The sequence below is a fragment of the Pristis pectinata genome, chromosome 25 (assembly GCF_009764475.1).
Source record: "Pristis pectinata isolate sPriPec2 chromosome 25, sPriPec2.1.pri, whole genome shotgun sequence".
NCBI lineage: Eukaryota > Metazoa > Chordata > Chondrichthyes > Rhinopristiformes > Pristidae > Pristis > Pristis pectinata.
In genome coordinates, this window is record NC_067429.1 from 961,183 (window position 1) to 980,095 (window position 18,913).

Genomic DNA, 18,913 nt, shown 5'->3' on the forward strand with positions numbered 1-18,913 from the left:
CAAAGAAGCACCGACCATACTTGTTGGTGGTAAGAAAGGTCCTCCTTGTCAGATTCATGCACAGTTAGAGTCTCAGTGACTGCACACTGCCCTTGAGGCAGCTGCAATGTCGAAGAGACTGCTAGCTATCTCCTCTGGAGTGTGTATTTTTCATGAACGTCTGGAAAGGGATGCAGTGATCTTTGTCAAAGTTTATCCCAAGTAGCTGCTTAATCAGGCTATGCTCCACTGTCTGCTCACAGGGATACATACTGAGGCAAGTGTTAACTGTTGCTGGAAGATCAACATTCCAAGGTTGCAGGACTACCATGCTAAGTGATGCACTGAAGCTTGGTGTAGTTCCTGCAAAGGCACCATGGGGAAAGGTCATTGTGCCCCTGGGCACTGAGCCTTGTGTAATAACCTCTCAAACTTAGTGCTAATGGAATATTTAGGAAAGGTAAATTGATGTAATGTTGACATAATATGTAATGTAAACAAGTATAATGAGGGGTCAGTGGTGGAAAGGGTGAGCAGCTTCAAGTTCCTGAGGGTCAACATCTTGGAGGATCTATCCTGGGGCCTACACATTGATGCAATCATGAAGAAGGCACACCAGCGGTTCTACTTTGTTAGGAGTTTGAGGAGATTTGAGACGTCACCAAAGACTCTTGCAAATTTCTATAGATGTACGGTGGAATGCATTCTGACTGGATGCATCACAGCCTGGTATGGAGGCTCTAATGCGCATGATCACAAGATGCTGCAGAGACTTTTAGACTCAGCCAGCTCCATTATGGTCATAACCCTCCCCATCACTAAGGACCCTCACCAGCTGCAACATGCCTTCTTCTCGTTACTACCAGCAGGGGGGAGGTACAGGAGCCTGAAGACCCATACTCAACGTTTCAGGAACAGCTTCTTCCCCTCCACCATCAGATTTCTGAACAGTCCATGAACCCATGAACACTACCTCATTATTCCTTTCTTTTGCACTATTTAGTTATTTTGTAATTTTTATGTCTTTGCATTGTACTGCTTCTGCAAAACAACAAATTTCACATAAGTCAGTGATAATAAACCTGATTCTGATGTGCTAGACACAACAAATGATGCCAAATGAATGTCCTGTAGTGTATAACTGCAATTTTTATGAACAGAGTGTGTGTTTGAAAAAAAAGCTGAAAATGTTGAAATTTGGGCTTTTAAATTTCAGTTTCTGTCCCAATGCAAAAATATGCCAGCGTTCCTCTGTCTTTCACTGAGTACTTACCATATACTGAGAATTTCATATCAAGAAACACTTCCTTGTTTGCATCCACATCCTTGTAGGAAACTGTACATGTGTAATCTCCTGACATGGACTTGTCAAAGGATTTCAGTATAAGTCGTCCTGTTTCAGATATCCTAGTGTAAGGCTCCCCTAAAATGAAACACACAAAGCAAAATATCACAAAGGTCTTAGTCATGTATTCCTTAAATGAGAAACTTAATTGAAACACTTTCTTATTAAATGTTCCTGATCTCTAAGTACACTGATATCCCATCTGTGGGGCATTGCAGCTCACCAATGAAACTTGAACACACTGAATATGAAAGTTAGAGGAGTCAGCCAGAGGCATGATCCTTCAACTCTGGTACATTTCAGCTGTAACGTACACATTTTCATTAGGCAACTGTGGGATTCCCATTTTTTTTCCTGATATTTCTTTGTGTATGTATGCGGAAAGAAGTGACTGAGTAAATAGGGAGTTTCTTAAATCAAAGGAAATATCTTAAAAATTCATAAACCTTATTTTAAAGCATTTGAAGGATTAGTTTCATAGTGTTTGTTGCATTATTAGCTTCTGCTTATCAGCGTCTCAGTGAAGCAATAAACGGATGTATGCACAAACCTGATTAAGGATTACAGCCATTACAGAGCATAAGGCCATTACGGAATACAAAGGAAGGGGAAACTGAAAACTGGACATCACATGACTGAAGAATGAGACAATGTTTTGCCATACAGCCATACTCCACAGCTTTACAATCTTTCAGAGACATTTCATATTGTACTGCCCCAAATAGAAGGCAATTTTAAATGGGAAGGGTTACCACGTGGTTTGTCTTGAGTAAGTTTAATTCTTGAAAGGGCTCACTTGGTAACATCCATCACATATCTTCTGACTTGTTTGCCTTCGTATCCTCATTTAATCTCATTCTTAATATAAATTCCTTTACTCATAATCTTCACTAACCCTCCAATCTCATTGCTTCTTGTCATCTTTTCTTTTCCAAAATCTTATTCACTGGCGAAACAATCTCCCCCAGTTGCTTATGTCCTTTTCTATGCACATCTACCACCTCAATATCCTTATCCAATCATGGTACTGTCACCAACAAAGTCCTCCAAAGTTGTACTGTTTACCTACATTCTACTGTTTGGTGAATCTAACAGAGGCACAAGGGCAATTCTTTATGTACACCAATATCATCAGCTCCAATGCTCTGAAACTTCTCTCAAGCCCATACTGTCAAATTATGTATTCAATATTAAGTTTGTCAATATGTCACAACATTATTCCAATAGACATCTGAAAGGTGAACACTTGGCACTTAACCAATCCAGTTTTGGATCATGCTCTGTTACACATCTCTTCCAACTGTTCTTTGAGTGGCTGATATTGCCTGTTTTACATACATGTAATTACTTCATTTTATCTTGTCCAATCACCACTGAACTACAAATCCCACACACTAACCTCACAAAGACCATTTGGTTCATTCTCTGCAGTGGTGCCTGCCTCTGGTGATACAACATGGTGGCATGACAGTTAGTTCCACTGCCTTGCAGTTCCAGGGTGCTGTGTTTTATCCTCACTTCAGTGCTGTCAGTGCAGTATGTATGCTCTCTCATGTATTTCCTCTGGGTTATCCAGATTCCTTCTATATCCCAAAGATGTGGTGATAGGCTAATTGTCAACTGAAAATTACCCCTTAAGTGTATGTTAATGGCAAGAAGAATCAAAGAGAGTTTATGGGCATCTGTGAAAGAGAATGAGTTGCAGGGATACAGGGAAATAAGGAGGGGGAATGCTCGAATGGGAATGCTTCCCTGGGAGACACCATAGGCCTAATTTGACCTAATGGTCTCTTTCTGTGTCATTATAAGTTCCATCAAAGCAAAACACTTTACTTTGCAACAATAGCCTCGCACTCAACATCAGCAAGACCAAGGAATTGATTGTGGACTTCAGGAAGGGGAAGTGGGGAGGACACAGACCAGTCCTCATTGAGGGGTCAACGGTGCAAAGGGTGAGCAGCTTCAAGTTCCTGGACATCAATATCTCAGAGGATCTATCATGGGCCCAACACTTTGATGCAATCACAAAGAAGGCACACCAGTGGTTCTACTTCATTATATGATTTGATATGTCACCAAAGATTCTTGAAAATTTCTAGATGTACGGTGGAGAGCATTATGACTGGTTGCATCACCACCTGGTAAGGAGGCTCCAATGTGCAGGATCAAAAGAGGCTGCAGAGGGTTGTGGACACAGCCAGCTCCATCACGGGCACAACCCACCATCGAACATATCTTCAAGAGGCCGTGCCTCAAGAAGGCGGCATCTATCATTAAGGACCCTCACTGTCCGGGACATGACCTCTTCTCATTACTACCTTCGGGGAGGAAGCAAAGGAGCCTGAAGACCCACGCTCAACATTTTAGGAACAGCTTCTTCCCCTCCGCCAGCACATTTCTGAACGATCCATGAACACTACCTCGTTGTTCCTTTCCCACACTATTTATTTATTTATTTATTATTTGGGTAATGTAATTTTTATGTCTTGCACTGTACTGCTGCCACAAAACAACACATTTCAAGCAACAAATTCACAACATATGTCAGTGATAATAAACCTGATTCTGATTTGTTATCTCCTAACTTGGGTGTAGGGGGGTTCTAGAAAAAACATCCAACAATATGTTGTGGAGGGGGCATCCTACAACAGGCTTATGGCTCCCTGAATATACAAATAACTATTTGAACAAACGACTATTTTAAGACAAATGAATTTACATTGGATGGATCTGTTGTGTTCCACACTGCCTGGTATACATGTGACCTAAAGAGTGACCTTGCAACCAAGTGTAGAGGTTTTTCACCAGGATGCTGTCTGGGATGGAGCGATTCAGCTCTGATGAGAGACTGGATAAGCTGGCTGAGTGGATTTGCGGAAAAACTATTCCAGACAGAATGGCTAAATTCATAAATGCACTGCCCGAGAGGGTAGTGTAAAAAGTATCTTGGCATAAATAGCTACTGGTTGAGTGCTGGGAAATGGGATTAGTATAACTAGGTACTTGATGGCCAGCACTGGCACAGTGTACAGGAGGGCTGCTTCCACACTGTATGACTCTGTGAATGTGGGGCTGAAAGGAGCAGGAGTGCTTGTCTTGCCTCCACAGTTAAACTTCTGACATTCACTACTTACTTTAGTCATTTTTAAGGATACCAGTCAGCTGATTTTCCCAATTCTCTTATTTCATTAACTAGCTGTCCCAGTAATAAACATATCAACTTAGCTGGCCAGTTCAGTGTGGACCTGTCACCAGATAGTTCAGAAACATGCAGTATGTAGGACACCTGAATTGGGGTGCACTGTGAGTGGAGCAGTTAGTGCTTCATTTGGATCAGATGGTGCAGAGCGAATGGTATAAAATGTGCCACACATTTAAGTGGTACAGACTGTAGGTGGTACAATGTGTGTTGCATGAAGATCAGGCAAGGTAATAAATTTATCTGTATGTAGACATTTGAGTACCAGCAGCAGCATCTGTTGTTATTAAATGACACAAATCTTGTAGTAGTTAATATGATAAAAAACATTTGCTCCACACCTCTGTTCAGTTTTGCAAGTCACTTGCAATCTATCTTATTAAAAAGAATGAAAATAGGAAAGCAGCTGCTAAAGTAATCATATTTTACACAGGGACAGATCTTCCGTTTAAATGCCTGAAGTTCTGTTTTCAACTGCTGGCTTTAACTGCCTTAATTTGGGTGGAAATTTGTAAACTCCTGAGTGAAGGTAAAAGACCCGAACTTCCATTAAGCTGTTGATCTTACAACTGTATTCTCCCTCTGGACTTCTCGTGGAAGGGTTGGTATATGGTATCTTATTTACTTGATTTAGTTGGACTAACTTAAATGTATATATTCATTTTTAATTGTTACCAAGTGTTTTCAGGTTTAATTTACTAAAAACTGAATAATTTTAAAGTTTTAGTAGTATTCTTAATAGTTTTTGAGTGTTCTTGCATGTTTGTGAATACCAAAGACAATCATAACCATTCATTCTTTTAACAGCTGGTAAGGCGGGAGGCAGGGCTCACCAGCTATCAAGGCAATTTTGGGGTGGAGGCTGTTAACGATGCAGGGCCTCTCTGACCAACTGGAAGCTGGCATTCCCTCAATCCATTGTGCCCGTTACAAGGCTTATCAACCGTAGATGGTGTGGCCCATTGTTATATACTACACTAGGAAGTAGTTATTTAGGTCAATGTACCTAAAATAAAATTGCTAATACTGTTACCAGACAGGTTTACAGTTCCTCTTCCCACACACTGTTGAGATGGGTTTTGGTAACCATTCTCTGGCTTTCTCTTCATCTTCTCCTTCTTCCTTCCTTAAAGCCTATTCTTGCTCTTTAAAGAGTACTGGGAGAGTTTGGTAAACAGAGAAGCTGGGTGTTGCTGTCCTGTGAATTATTGTGCCTATTTTTAAAAGTCCCTTTGCATATTGTTATTCTGAATTAATTCTCAGAGCCCAAAGTAAAGCAATCATGCCAGTGCACTCTGGCTCACCGAAACTCAGCAACACTAGAAATTTTGGACATGAGAAAAACTTTTTCTAAAAACTAAGTCGCATTCAACGCCAAACAGTAGAATGCTTTGCATTCTCTGGCCACATGAGGATGTCATGCCACATTTTGTCATGGCATTTTGGTACTGGTCTTAGTTTTTTCTTGTCAGAGAAAAAGCTCTTTTTTTAGCACTTCACTATCAGGGAAGGCAGCTGGGCCAGATCGGGGCAGTGCTGTGGGACTGGCCGGGCCAACATTACAGCAAAGGCTGGGCCAGATCAGGGCAGTGCTGTGGGAATGACCAGGCCAACCATTACAGCAACAGAAGGGCCAGATCGGGGCAGTGCTGTGGACTGACCAGGCCAACATTACAGGAACAGAAGGGCCAACAACAGGGTAAGGCCGAGGGTCTGGCCAGGATGATACCCAGTTTGCTGACATATGTGATTAACTGGCACCTGTCAAATCTGGTACCTGTTGAATAACTGAGCTTTTACTGTAAGGTTCTGGAGGCTAGAAAATTGACCAATGTATGCAGTTTTCATTTGTACATTATTAACCTGATGAATTCTGCATGGCAAGAAACAATCCAAGTCCAGGGGCAGGGTTGAATCATCTTAAAGTCAGACATCTAACTGTTCGGAGTTACTACAGAAAGGGGGGAGGGAGGGAGAGGGAGGCTGAGCAGCAGCTGGTGTGTTCTGAAGATGTGGTATATGGTCAGGGAGAGGCTCTCACAGGCTGCAGCTCCACACCCCAGGTAGGATTTGACTCCGCCTACTATCTGCCAGGCCCTCAGAGTCACCTTGCTGCTGGGCAGGCCCATGGACCCAAGGGATTGGTGGCACTAGATATTGGAATCCCAGGATCAAACAGGGCCTGGGAGCAGGAAAGCAGGATCCATAAATCTGGGGACACAAGAGACTGCAGATGGTGGATCTGGAGCAACAAATAATGTGCTGGATGAACTCAGCGGGTCATGCAGCATCTGAGAGAGGAAAGATCTGGGGGACTACTTCGGGTTGACTCTGATTTGGGCCTGAGTTTAGATTCTGGGCCATTTCCAGCTCTAAATCCATTTGTTTGGGTTTCAAATATTGACCAGTACCCTGCACTGCTGGGTACCGGTCAATATTTGAAACCCAAACAAATGCAGGGACTGGAAATCTATAACATGAACAGAATTGTTGAAAAACACTCAGCAGGTAGGGAAGGATCAATGGAAAGAGAAATAGTGATAAAAGTTTCATGTCATTGATCTTTCATCAATACAAATACAGTGAGGAAAAGTTTCCAGTTTTCTTTTTCCGACTTCACTTATTTAATATAACTTCATACATTTCCTGTCATTGATACTGTATTGGTGGATATAGGTCTGTCACTGTAAACACCAGGATACAGGTCTCTTACTGGTACTAACTGCAATTTCAAAGAGCTCTTTTAAAGAGCTAGTACAGGTAAGATGGGCTGTAAAATTCTCTGAATTACCATCCCTGCCATAAGAGCATCAAAACATGAGATAAAGAAGTAGGAGTACGCCATATGGCCCTCATGCCTATTCCACCATTCGATAAAATCATCAACTTGAGGGACTCGCAGAAAAAGCTGGAGCTGTGAGGTACGTTAGTTATTGAGGGCGGACAGAGAGGAAATGTGTATAGGCTGTTTTTTCCCCCCTTTCAACCATTTATTATAATTTCATGCATGGTTAACAGGAGACACTTTGTTCAAGTGAGCCTCTGTGACACCTGGAACATTCTGTTATACTGTGGGTTTGTGGTGACCCAGCCCACGAGAGAGAGTGGAACGGAGAGGGAGAGGGATTGATGGAGGAGGGAGAGAAGAGTGAAGGAAGGAGGAAATGGTTTGAATACAGCACCCTGTCATGGGGAAACTGCAAAATGTCATACAGGAAACTCACCTTTCCATGGGCCAGATATTGCTCCACCAAGGCTTCCCACCCATCTGCCTGGACTCACTTGGGCCAGATTCAGGGTGGCAGCGAAGATTCAGGGTGGCAGCAAAGTTTCAGTGACAATCAGGCCGCATGCAGCTGGCTGCTGAGGCCTTGCCCCAGGAGCACTCGTGACAAGCTTCGACAGAGAAAAGTAGTGCTGAAGCTGGGAGGCTTTATATCAGTTTTTAAATGTATCTGACTTTTAGTTATTAAAAAGTGTATTAAAACATATTAAGCCAATTATAAATCATTAAAAACATTAACATGATTAAAAGTAATAACTTTCCTATTCTGCCTGCTGAGAATCCCCTTTCAAATTAATGGAGCCTTTTGTTCTTGACCTGGCATATATTTTGAGTGGTGATTTCCCAGTGTAATGCTGGGAGCCTTAGCAAGAATGGGTCCTATCGCTGGACCCTATAAGAGTCCAGCAGACAATAGTGGCAGAGGCAGTGGTGGCATCTGTCTCTCAGTAAATCCTGGACCAGCAGTAGGCTATTGTCTACTTCTCCACACTTTTCCTCTTCCATCTCTCTTCTTCTCCATTCCTCTCTCTATTGTGGGCAGGGCTGCAACAAACCCTCAGTGTAACAGAAGATCCCAAGAGTTTGCACCAGCTCAATGGACCAAACTATCTCCTGTAACCATGGATACTGTATGAAATTATATTAAACGAGTAAAGGAGGGAAACAAGCAAATTGATTTCATTTCCTTTCCCGTCCAGCTTCTGCAAAGGCTCTGTGGGAAAATCCATCAGAGTATGGATATTCTGCAAATCCATTGCAGAAGCTGGACAGGAAAGGAAATTAAATCAATTTGCTCTTTGATTAGTGTCCTGCTGCCACTGGGCACTGAGGGGCTGGGCCCTGTTTAACAGCCTCGCAATCGTTTCAATGACACAGTGTTTGGGGATGAAAGAGTGACTTTGACACACTGTAAGTGAATGTTTTGAATTCCTTGGGACCGTAAATGAAGACAATGCCATATTCTGATTTTAGTTCTGTATACTTTATGAATAAAGTGTATTTTTGAAAAAAAACCTTCCCTCTGAGCACAGATCAGGTAAGCAGATAGCGAAGGACTGGGACCTTCTCAAAGGCACTCATGTGATGGCTTGAGCTCCCTATGTGAGCACAGATCTCTAATCAGAAGGACTTCACACTGTATAATAAACTGACCATCAGCATCTTGCTCAATGGCATGTGAGCTCAGGTGACTCATTTATTCTCAAGTCGGCTGGGCTTGTTGTACTTGAATTGCCGTGCCACATGGAGAGCTGGTTCTTGGTGGACAAAGGTTATCCCCTCCTTCTTGGCTCCTCACCTTTTTTCCTAGCTCCTGCAATTGAGTGCTAGTGTTACAGCAGTCACCAGGAGCAGTAGAGACTGCAATCAGGGCCCTAAAGATGAGATTCCAGAGACTACACTGATCTGGAAGTGCCCTTCCATATTTGAAAGAATGGGTTTCTTATTTCATTGTCTTTTGCTGCATACTCTACAATCCGGGCACCCTTGACTGATGGGTTCCAGAATGAAGCAGACACAGGCAGAGGAGGGGCATTTTGACAGGCTGTGACAAGGTGGGGGGGGGGGGGGGCTGTCCTTGGTGGATTTGCTGCCACATAGTTCCAGATTAGTGCATCTATTTAAAAGCAAGAGAATTTTTAGCCCAGGAAATATAATACAGATGACCCCCCATTAAGGAGGGGGAGAGGGGTCTGAGGTGAAGGAACGGGGACATGGTTGTGTTCCTAGAAAAGTCTGAATTGTGTTTTTTCCGTAACACCAAGCCTTGTCATTGTGCAGGTGTCAAAAACAAAAGTTGAAAAAAGTTTTATTTATTTACTTTATTCACATAAATTCCATGAAAGCAAATTTTATTCTGCATCTCAAATTTTTGGGTAGTGATTTGTGAATTCCGTAAGGGTGCACTTCCTTAACCAGAGTTGTAAATACATTCAACTTGTTAAAGCAATATTTAATGAAATAAACTTTTCATCTGATAAATTAAAACCACTTTTCCATTATGGATTTTTTGCTAATTAAAATTCAAGGTTTTCAGGGGAAATTGGGGCTTTTATCTTTAATAAAAAAACTGATGGTCCAAATCAAGGAAGGGTTTGTGCGACTTATCGTTAATGTGTACATTCTGTAATTGCACAAATTTGCAAAGGTTTGTCTTATCTATTAACAAAAAAACTTGCATTTATATCGCATATTTATATGCTTTATGGTCAATAAAATGGTTTTCAAATTTAATCATTACTGCTTTGTTTGCAATCAAAGCATCGAATTTAGAATACAGAACAGTACAGCACAGGAACAGGCTCTTCGGCCCATGATTGTTGTGATTCTCTTAAACACATCTATTGTAACTGTTTCTGCCACCACCCATGGAAGCACATTCCAAGTACCCTCCACTGTGATGGATATTCACTGTCCAGGCCCCAAAAAGGCTTACTGCTAACCTCACTTTTTGGACAGGTCATGCTGCTGTGCTAAAGGTCAAGAAGTGGTTGCTCATTGAGCTAAAATCCCTTTTGCAAAAACAGCAGAAATTGTCCAAGGCTCGAGATGTTTGTTGTTTGCTAAGTTAGACATTGAACCAATATTCCCTGCTCAGCCTCTTGACATAAACAAGAGAACAATGGGGTCCACATTTACCTAGTTAAACACTCCAGTCACCTGGCCTGAAAATGTGGTTGATAAAACACCACATGGCAATGATGTCGACTAAGTGAAAAATCAGTATAAATGTTAGAGAGCAGTCGGGGAGGGGAAATGACAGAGAAAAAGGTGTTACAGCAAGAAGACATGGAATTCATTCCTCAGCCTTTGTTTTTGCGACGGACGACTAGTTCACCTGCAACTTGTTGGTATGACTCTTTAGCTTGTAAGAATTGTACTTGTGTTTGGAAACCCTTTGTAAGTTACAAGTTGTTAAGAATTACTTATTAGAATTAAACTTGTCTCAATAAACTGTGTTACAACTGCTTCGTTAGCTGGAAGTATCTTCTCCTTGGTTGGGAGAAGGGACCCACTGCTTGAAATAGTGATTATTGACAGCTAGACCTTTCCATAGACTAGTGAAGTAAACTAGTCCTTGAAGTGTAGGTTGATACAGTATAAATCACCCTACAGTGAGGGTAGACCACTACAGTAGATACATATGCCCAGATGGAACTTAAAGTCTTGACTTAAGTTTAGAGCTCTCGGACGGTACACTCATCTTATCACAGTTGGCGCCCATCATGATCACATTTACTTTTAATAAAATAAAATATAAAGAATTATTATTTAGTAGTAGTCCAAATCAGAGCACTCGAAAAGTGGTAAGACACACCACCTGGTACTATAATGGCTGTTATCCTAGTTCCAGTAGTTACACAAGCAAATGCTGGTCAATATTATGAATGTGTCATTAGTACAGAAGAGATATGGGATGGTCCACCCAATGCTCCTCAAACTGAGCATGATGAATATTTTATTCTTCAAAGGTCAGAGACTGGAATGATGAGGGGGGTAGAACACAGAGTAGGGTGTAGACTGGACAGACCGAATCCTTCTATAATACCTACTGGACTCAGACCATTGCAATTTTGTACCAGATCCCAATAATGTAGCAATAATTCATGCCTGGAGACAACAAATTAGCCCATTTCTAGATAGAAATCAAGCTCCTGGGTGGGGACTATACATCTATGTAACAGAACCAGGTGACCCATACGTATGGTAAATCCTGATGCATGGGGACATCATGTATTTTCTTCCCAAATTAGATCAAGTAGTACCCCCAATCAGCAAACCCTGGAGGTACTAATGAAGCCAGGAGAACAGAGGCTTGGGAATGTGTAGTAGTCTTAATAATGAGACTGAATTTAGCAAGTAAAAGAAAATGCAGGGACATGCTCCTGTATAGGAAGCCACTTCAGCTTCCCCAGTACAAAGCCCCCATCGAGTTTTTGGACTCACTGACTGTTGAAAGTTACAAGCAGTGTGTGCTGCACCTCCAGCTGATGCTGAAGGAATTCTAAAATGGTTACCCTCAGGATTCTGGAAGGTTATAGGCCTTCTGGCTAACCATACTCCTCAACATATCCAACAATTCCTATTAATGTTATTTCCCATAGCCTTGGTGTGGAAATCCATATCAAAATATATGCCTGGATTTATAAACAATGATGATGTCCGCGGAGGACTCCATACCGTACTGACCAATATCATCAAACATCAGGGTTTAGTGACAGCTTATAAAATAGGAGAACAAATGGCACGAGCAGACTGGGACTTAGTTCATTCAATAATATTACCCCTTCATCCCAGTCAGCACCTCTGTACCATGTGCGGAATGGCTCTTACTCAATATCTGATACAACAATGATTTCAGGTTGTCGAGGAAATCCTACGCGCCCACATAGTAGCAGCTGGATTACCGCCCGTTCCCACACATGGGCAGTGAAGTGCCAGCGGAGGATCGTCCCCATTTCCTCCTAAAGGGAATTCAGGATCAATAGCAAAATCATCGAATCAAGCTCAACCCTCGTGTCGTTCACAGTCACAGCATCCCCAGCAGGGATGAGGTAATCAACAACCTAGACAAATATCTTGGGGAATACCTCCCTCAGGCAGGGACACTCACCCACAGACTAGATGGCTAGACATGAGGTATAGGCCGAGACCTTCACTCCGGAGAATTTCAGCGATGACCCTGACCAAAATGCCCCATCTCAGGAATAGGATACAGACATACCCAGTCTCGCCTTTCCATATGCCAAAGCCCGTATTTTTGGGAAAATTCAACCCTGTCATTTTGACACAGGTGCAGACATCTCAATGCTGAATGCAGATATTATTAATGGTGATGAACTGGGGAGCCGACAGGGAGAATTAAAACTGTAGGCATACATGGAAATGAGGTAGAGTGCCCAACTTATAAAGTGCTCCTACAGATACTATGGGATTAAACGAACGATAGAAGTAACCGTAAAGTCTCTACACCAACTTGCTCCAGATTGTACAAAAGTAAGCCTTCTAATAGGAGCACCTGATGTTTCCTATTGGATTCGTGCCATTATCAAACCAAAAGCCGATTCAACTGCACCGGATGAACGAGACATTCATATCCAGAAACAGTTAAACTATCACCAGGATAAAACTACCAGAGCAAAATGTCTTGTACAAATATTATGACCACCTACAATAACACCCCAACCACTGGAGGTGGGTCGATATTGAACTAACTAAATTAGGATGAAATCCATTTCCGCGTCAGAAACAGTGGTATATCCCTGAACATATTATTTTCCTCTAAAATAATCTCTGCAAGAGACTGTAGACTCCCTCCGTAAACCAGGAGTATTGATAAAAGAACTTTCTTGATTTAACTCACCCATGTTTGCTGTAGGAAGACCTGATGGACGGTGATTGGTCATCGACTATATTGTTCTAAATAAACACTCAGAGCCTAATTCGGCCCAACAGCAGTCATTACAACAAATGTTGCAAGGATTAACTCATAAAAAGTATAAATCTTGCATAGACCTAACTAATGGCTTCTGGTCACACCCAATTCTTGAAAGTGACAGATATTATAGAACCATAGAACAATACAGCACAATACAAACCCTTCGGCCCACTGTGCCGCCCTTCAATCCACACCTAAGGGTATCTAACCCCTTCCTACCACATATTTTAAATTCCTCCATATGCTTATCTAACAATCTCTTGAACTTGACCAATGTATCAGCCTCCACCACCATCCCAGGCAGCGCATTCCATGCACCAACCACTCTCTGGGTGAAAAACCTCCCTCTGACATCTCCCTTGAACTTCCCACCCATTACCTTAAAGCCATATCCTCTTGTTTTGATCATTGGAGCCCTGGGAAAGAGCCACTGGCTGTCCACTCCATCTATTCCTCTTAATATCTTGTATACCTCTATCATGTCTCCTCTCATCCTCCTTCTCTCCAATGAGTAAAGCCCTAGCTCCTTTAGTCTCTCCTCATAATGCATACTCTCTAATCCAGACAGCATCCTGGTAAATCTCCTCTGCACCCTTTCCACCGCCTCCACATCCTTCCTATAATGAGGCGACCAGAACTGGACACAGTACTCTAAGTGTGGCCTAACCAGAGTTTTGTAAAGCTGCATTACTTTGTGGCTCTTAAATTCGATCCCACGACTTATGAAAGCTAACATCCCATAAGCTTTCTTAACTACCCTATCCACCTGTGAGGCGCCTTTCAGTGATCTGTGGATATGAACCCCCAGATATCTCTGTTCCTCTACACTGCCCAGAATCCTGCCATTTACCTTGTACTCCGCCTTGGAGTTTTTCCTTCCAAAGTGTACCACCTCACACTTCTCTGGATTGAACTCCATCTACCACTTGTCCGCCCAGCTCTGCATCCTATCGATATCGCTCTGTAAGCTTCGACAGCTCTCCACACTATCCACACCACCACCGATCTTTGTGTCATCTGCAAACTTGCCAACCCACCCTTCCAGCCCTTCATCTAAGTCATTAATAAATATCACAAAAAGTAGAGGTCCCAGAACCGATCCCTGTGGGACACCGCTAGTCACAACCCTCCAATCTGAATGCACTTCCTCCACCACAACCCTCTGCTTTCTACAGGCAAGCCAATTCTGAATCCACACTGCCAAGCCTCCCTGGATCCCTTGGCCCCTGATCGTCTGAAGAAGCCCACCATGTGGAACCTTATCAAACGCCTTACTAAAATCCATGTAAACCACATCCACTACACTACCCTCATCAATCTCCCTGGTCACCTCCTCAAAGAACCCTATCAGGCTTGTGAGGCAAGATCTTCCTTCACAAAGCCATGCTGGCTGTCCCTAATCAGTCCATGATTCTCTAAATGCTCATAGATCGTATGTCTTAGAATCCTTTCTAACAGCTTACGCACCACAGACATAAGGCTCACTGGTCTGTAATTCCCTGGACTACCCCTACTACCTTTTTTGAATAAGGGGACAACATTCACCACCCTCCAATCCTCCGGTACCATCCCCGTGGATAACGAGGACTCAAAGATCCTAACCAACGGTTCAGCAATCTTCTCCCTCACCTCGCAAAGCAGCCTGGGGAATATTCCGTCAGGCCCTGGGGACTTATCTGTCCTAATATTTTCTAACAACTCCAACACATCCTCTCTCTTGATATCGACATACTCTAGAACATTACCCTTACCAACAATGTCCTCAGCATCATCAAGACCCCTCTCCTTGGTGAATACTGAAGAGAAGTATTCATTGAGAACCTCACCCACTTCCACAGCTTCCAGGCACATCCTCCCACCTTTGTCTTTAATCGGACCTATCTTTACTCTAGCCATCCTTCTGCTCTTCACGTACGATAAAAAAGCCTTGGGATTCTCCTTAACCCTACTCGCCAAAGCCTTTTCATGTCCCCTTCTCGCTCTCCCCAGCTTTCTTAAGTTCCTTCCTTGCTACTCTATATTCCTCATGAGCCCTGTCTGATCCTTGCTGCTTACACCTTATGTATGCTGCCTTCTTCTTCCTAATTAGTTGTTCCACCTCTCTCGTCACCCACAGTTCCTTCACCCTGCCATTCTTACTCTGCCTCACTGGGACAAATTTATCCCTAACACCCTGCAAAAGATCCCTGAACATCGACCACATCTCCATAGTACATTTCCCTTCAAAAATGTCATCCCAATTTACACTCCCAAGTTCTTGCCTATAGCCTCATAATTTGCCTTTCCCCAATTAAATATCTTCCCGTCCTCTTTGCTCCTATCCCTGTCCGTGACAATCCTAAAGGTTATGGAGCAATGGTCACTGTCCCCCAAATGCTCACCCACCGATAGATCTGTCACCTGTCCTGGTTCATTACCTAAAACTAGATCTAATATGGCATTCCCTCTAGTCAGCCTGTCAACATACTGTGACAGGAATCCATCCTGGACACACTTAACAAACTCCGCCCCATCTAAACCTTTGGCACTAAGTAGGTGCCAATCAATATTTGGAAAGTTGAAGTCTTCCATTATAATAACCCTGTTATTTTCCCATCTTTCCAAAAACTGCCTCCCAATCTGCTCCTCAGTATCCCTACTGCTACCAGGGGGCCTATAGAATACTCCCAGTAGAGTAACTGCTCCTTTCTTGTTCCTAAATTCCACCCATATTGACTCTAGAGAGGATCCTTCTACATTATCTACCCTTTCTGCAGCTGCAACAGTGTCCCTGACCAGTATCGCCACCCCTTCTCCTCTTCTGCCCCCTCCCTATCTCTTTAAAAACAATGAAAACCAGGAATATTCAATATCCATTCCTGCTCTGATGTCAGTCATGTCTCTGTAATAGCCACAATATCGTAGTCCCATGTACTTATCCAAGCTCTCAGTTCATCTCCCTTATTCCTGATGCTTCTTGCATTTAAGTAAATGCACTTTAGCCCATCCTCCATACTACTTTTATAGCCTGTACTCTGCTTCTCCTTCCTCAAAGCCTCTCTAGCTTTCAGATCTGACTTTTCCCCATCCCCTTCTTCTACTCCTCTGGTTCCCTTCCCCCTCGCAATCTAGTTTAGACCCTCTTGAAACACCTTAGCAAACCTAGCTGCAAGGATATTGGCCCCCCTCAGGTTCGGGTGTAACCCGTCCTCTCTGTACAGGTCCCACCTTCCCCAGAAGAGATCCCAATGATCCAAAAATCTAAAACCCTCCCTCCTGCACCAACTTCTCAGCCACGCATTTATTATACAGCCTTTACAGTCCCTGATGGTTCACAGTATCAGTGGACCAGACTTCCACAAGGTTTTCGGAACAGTCCACAAATATTTTCAGCGGGAGTTATTCAGACATTACAGGGAATACCAGATATTTGTGCGTATGTAGATGATATATACTGCAGAGCAGATACATTGGAAGAGCATTGAGACTGCACAAATTGAGACTGTCATTAAGAAACTGACAGACAGAGGCTATGTAATTAACATTAAAAAATGTCAACTCTGCCAAACAGAAGTAGATTTCCTAGGTATGTCAATTATCAATGAAGGATGTGGCTTCCCCAAATTTAGAAGAAGGTTGCTCAAGTGGGATATCCAAAGACCCTAAAAGCTTTACCATCAATTTTAGGCTTATTCAATTATGCTAGAGCTTTCATTCCTGACTATGCCTGATTAGCAAAACCATTATATGACAGATGTACTTCAAAGAATGATAAACCTTTTACTTTACTCCAGACAATTATGAGGCACCAGTAAAATTGACAAATGCAGTTCAGTTAGCAATAGACCTCTGGACAAGAAAGCTCACAAAATGTCTTGTTCTACATATTCGTGTTTCTCCTAAATCCGCTATAGCCATCTGCTATAACACAGGAGAAGAAACACAAGCCTCCTGTACACTATGCCTCATATAATTTCACCCCAACAGAACAGAACTTTACCTCTTTAGAGCGATGTCTCATTATGGTGTTCCAGACACGTTGCAGTAAGACCACTGCAGGAAGACAAATCAATTATCACACAAACCAAATTTGCATCTCTAAAATATGATAACAAATTACCAACCAATGAACAGAGAGCTACTGCAGTTAGGTATGGGAAATGGCAAACACTTTTACAAGACGAAACTTTGCAATGGGAATATCTTCCTGAGAGCTATGACTTATAATCCTTACCAGTCATGGAGGATACAGAACAATCTGCACCACGGCCTAATGTGGCACAACATCCTTTAAAACACTACTATGAAATATGGTACTGCGATGGGTCAGCAATGAGAGACCATAGAAATAAATCTACTAGGTTACAAGCAGGAGCAGGGATTATAAAAGGAAGATTTTCGTCTGAAACAGAATTTGAACCTCATGAGTTACAAGCTCATCCTTTAGGGAACCATACAGCACAATTTGCTGAGGCTAAAGCTCTAGAGATGTGCTTGAGACAAGTAAATACAACTGAACCAGTCTTGATCAGGACTGACTCTATGTCACGAATGCAGTAGAAAGAAATCTCCCCATCTGGTTGACTACCAGATGGAGAACACATAGCGGAAAACTACTTCCACACTTGTTCACGTGGAAAGGTATCTATGAATTATGATTGACTCGTCAATTAGTACAGGTGTTACACTCTCCAGGATATGCTGCAGGTCGTCTACCAGTTATGGTGATAAATTAGCCGATGAACAAGCCAAACAAGCTGTAAGATGGACCTTACTACGGTAAAGGAGGCCAGGGTTATGGTAGTAATGAAGCAACAAATAAAAAGTAATCAAGATGATGTTTTAAGAAAACTCCTTGATACTACTCAACCCAATCCTAAAGGATTTCCAACACAAGTACGAGACCGATGGTGAAGGTAAGGTCTGGTATGCCGCCCTAAAAAAGATAAGAAGCAAATACCTCCTGCTCATAAGTGGGAAGAATTAATTCAAGAAGGATTTGGACACAATCATGGTGGCGGATAAGCCACTCATGCCAAATTAGCCATGTTATACTGGTGGCCTACATGCTGACTGATTGCAAGCAGTTTTTTTGCAAATTGTAGAGAATGTCTGGCCTATAATAAAGGAGCAGTCACAAGACCACCTCCTAAAGACAAATAAAACCAAATGGCACAATGCAGGTGTGGCAAATTGATTATATAGGCTCATTTCCGGCATCCCAAGGCAACCCACCTTATCAGAGACCAAATAAATATACTCTTGTCATAGTTGATATTTGTACAGGATATACGTGGTTAGTCCCCATCACTTCTTGTAGTGAGACCGCTACCGTCGCCGCACTTCATAGCACAATAGCCCCGCACGTTGGCACTCCTGCCTGCCTACATGCAGACTGAGGGTCCTTCTCCATTGGTAAAGGCTTTCAGACCACGAGTGAAACGGCAGGAATACAAGTGGAGTACAGCACTCCATGCCACCCGCAATCGAGTGGGGTAGTGGAAAGAAGGAATTAGGAGATTAAGGGGGCCCTGTCAAAACTGGTCTACTCTACAGGTAAAAGATGGGCTACACTTGTCCTGAAGTTCAGCATCTGTGAACAACATGCCATTAGCAAAAATAGGAATACATTGTTAAACATTATTTCTGAATGTACATTGTCCATCTAAAATACACCCCTAATTGCTA

The 18,913-nt window shown here is 42.6% G+C and overlaps 1 protein-coding gene across 1 annotated transcript in view; it reads right to left on the minus strand.

The window, feature by feature from the left end:
* The window catches only part of LOC127582989 (zona pellucida-binding protein 2-like), a 47,069-nt gene that overhangs the window by 18,082 nt on the left and 10,074 nt on the right, over nucleotides 1–18,913 (minus strand). The window contains exon 3 of the mRNA XM_052038664.1: nucleotides 1,253–1,402. Within this exon, the coding sequence (XP_051894624.1) occupies nucleotides 1,253–1,402 (150 nt within the window). The remainder of the gene's footprint in view (nucleotides 1–1,252; nucleotides 1,403–18,913) is intronic.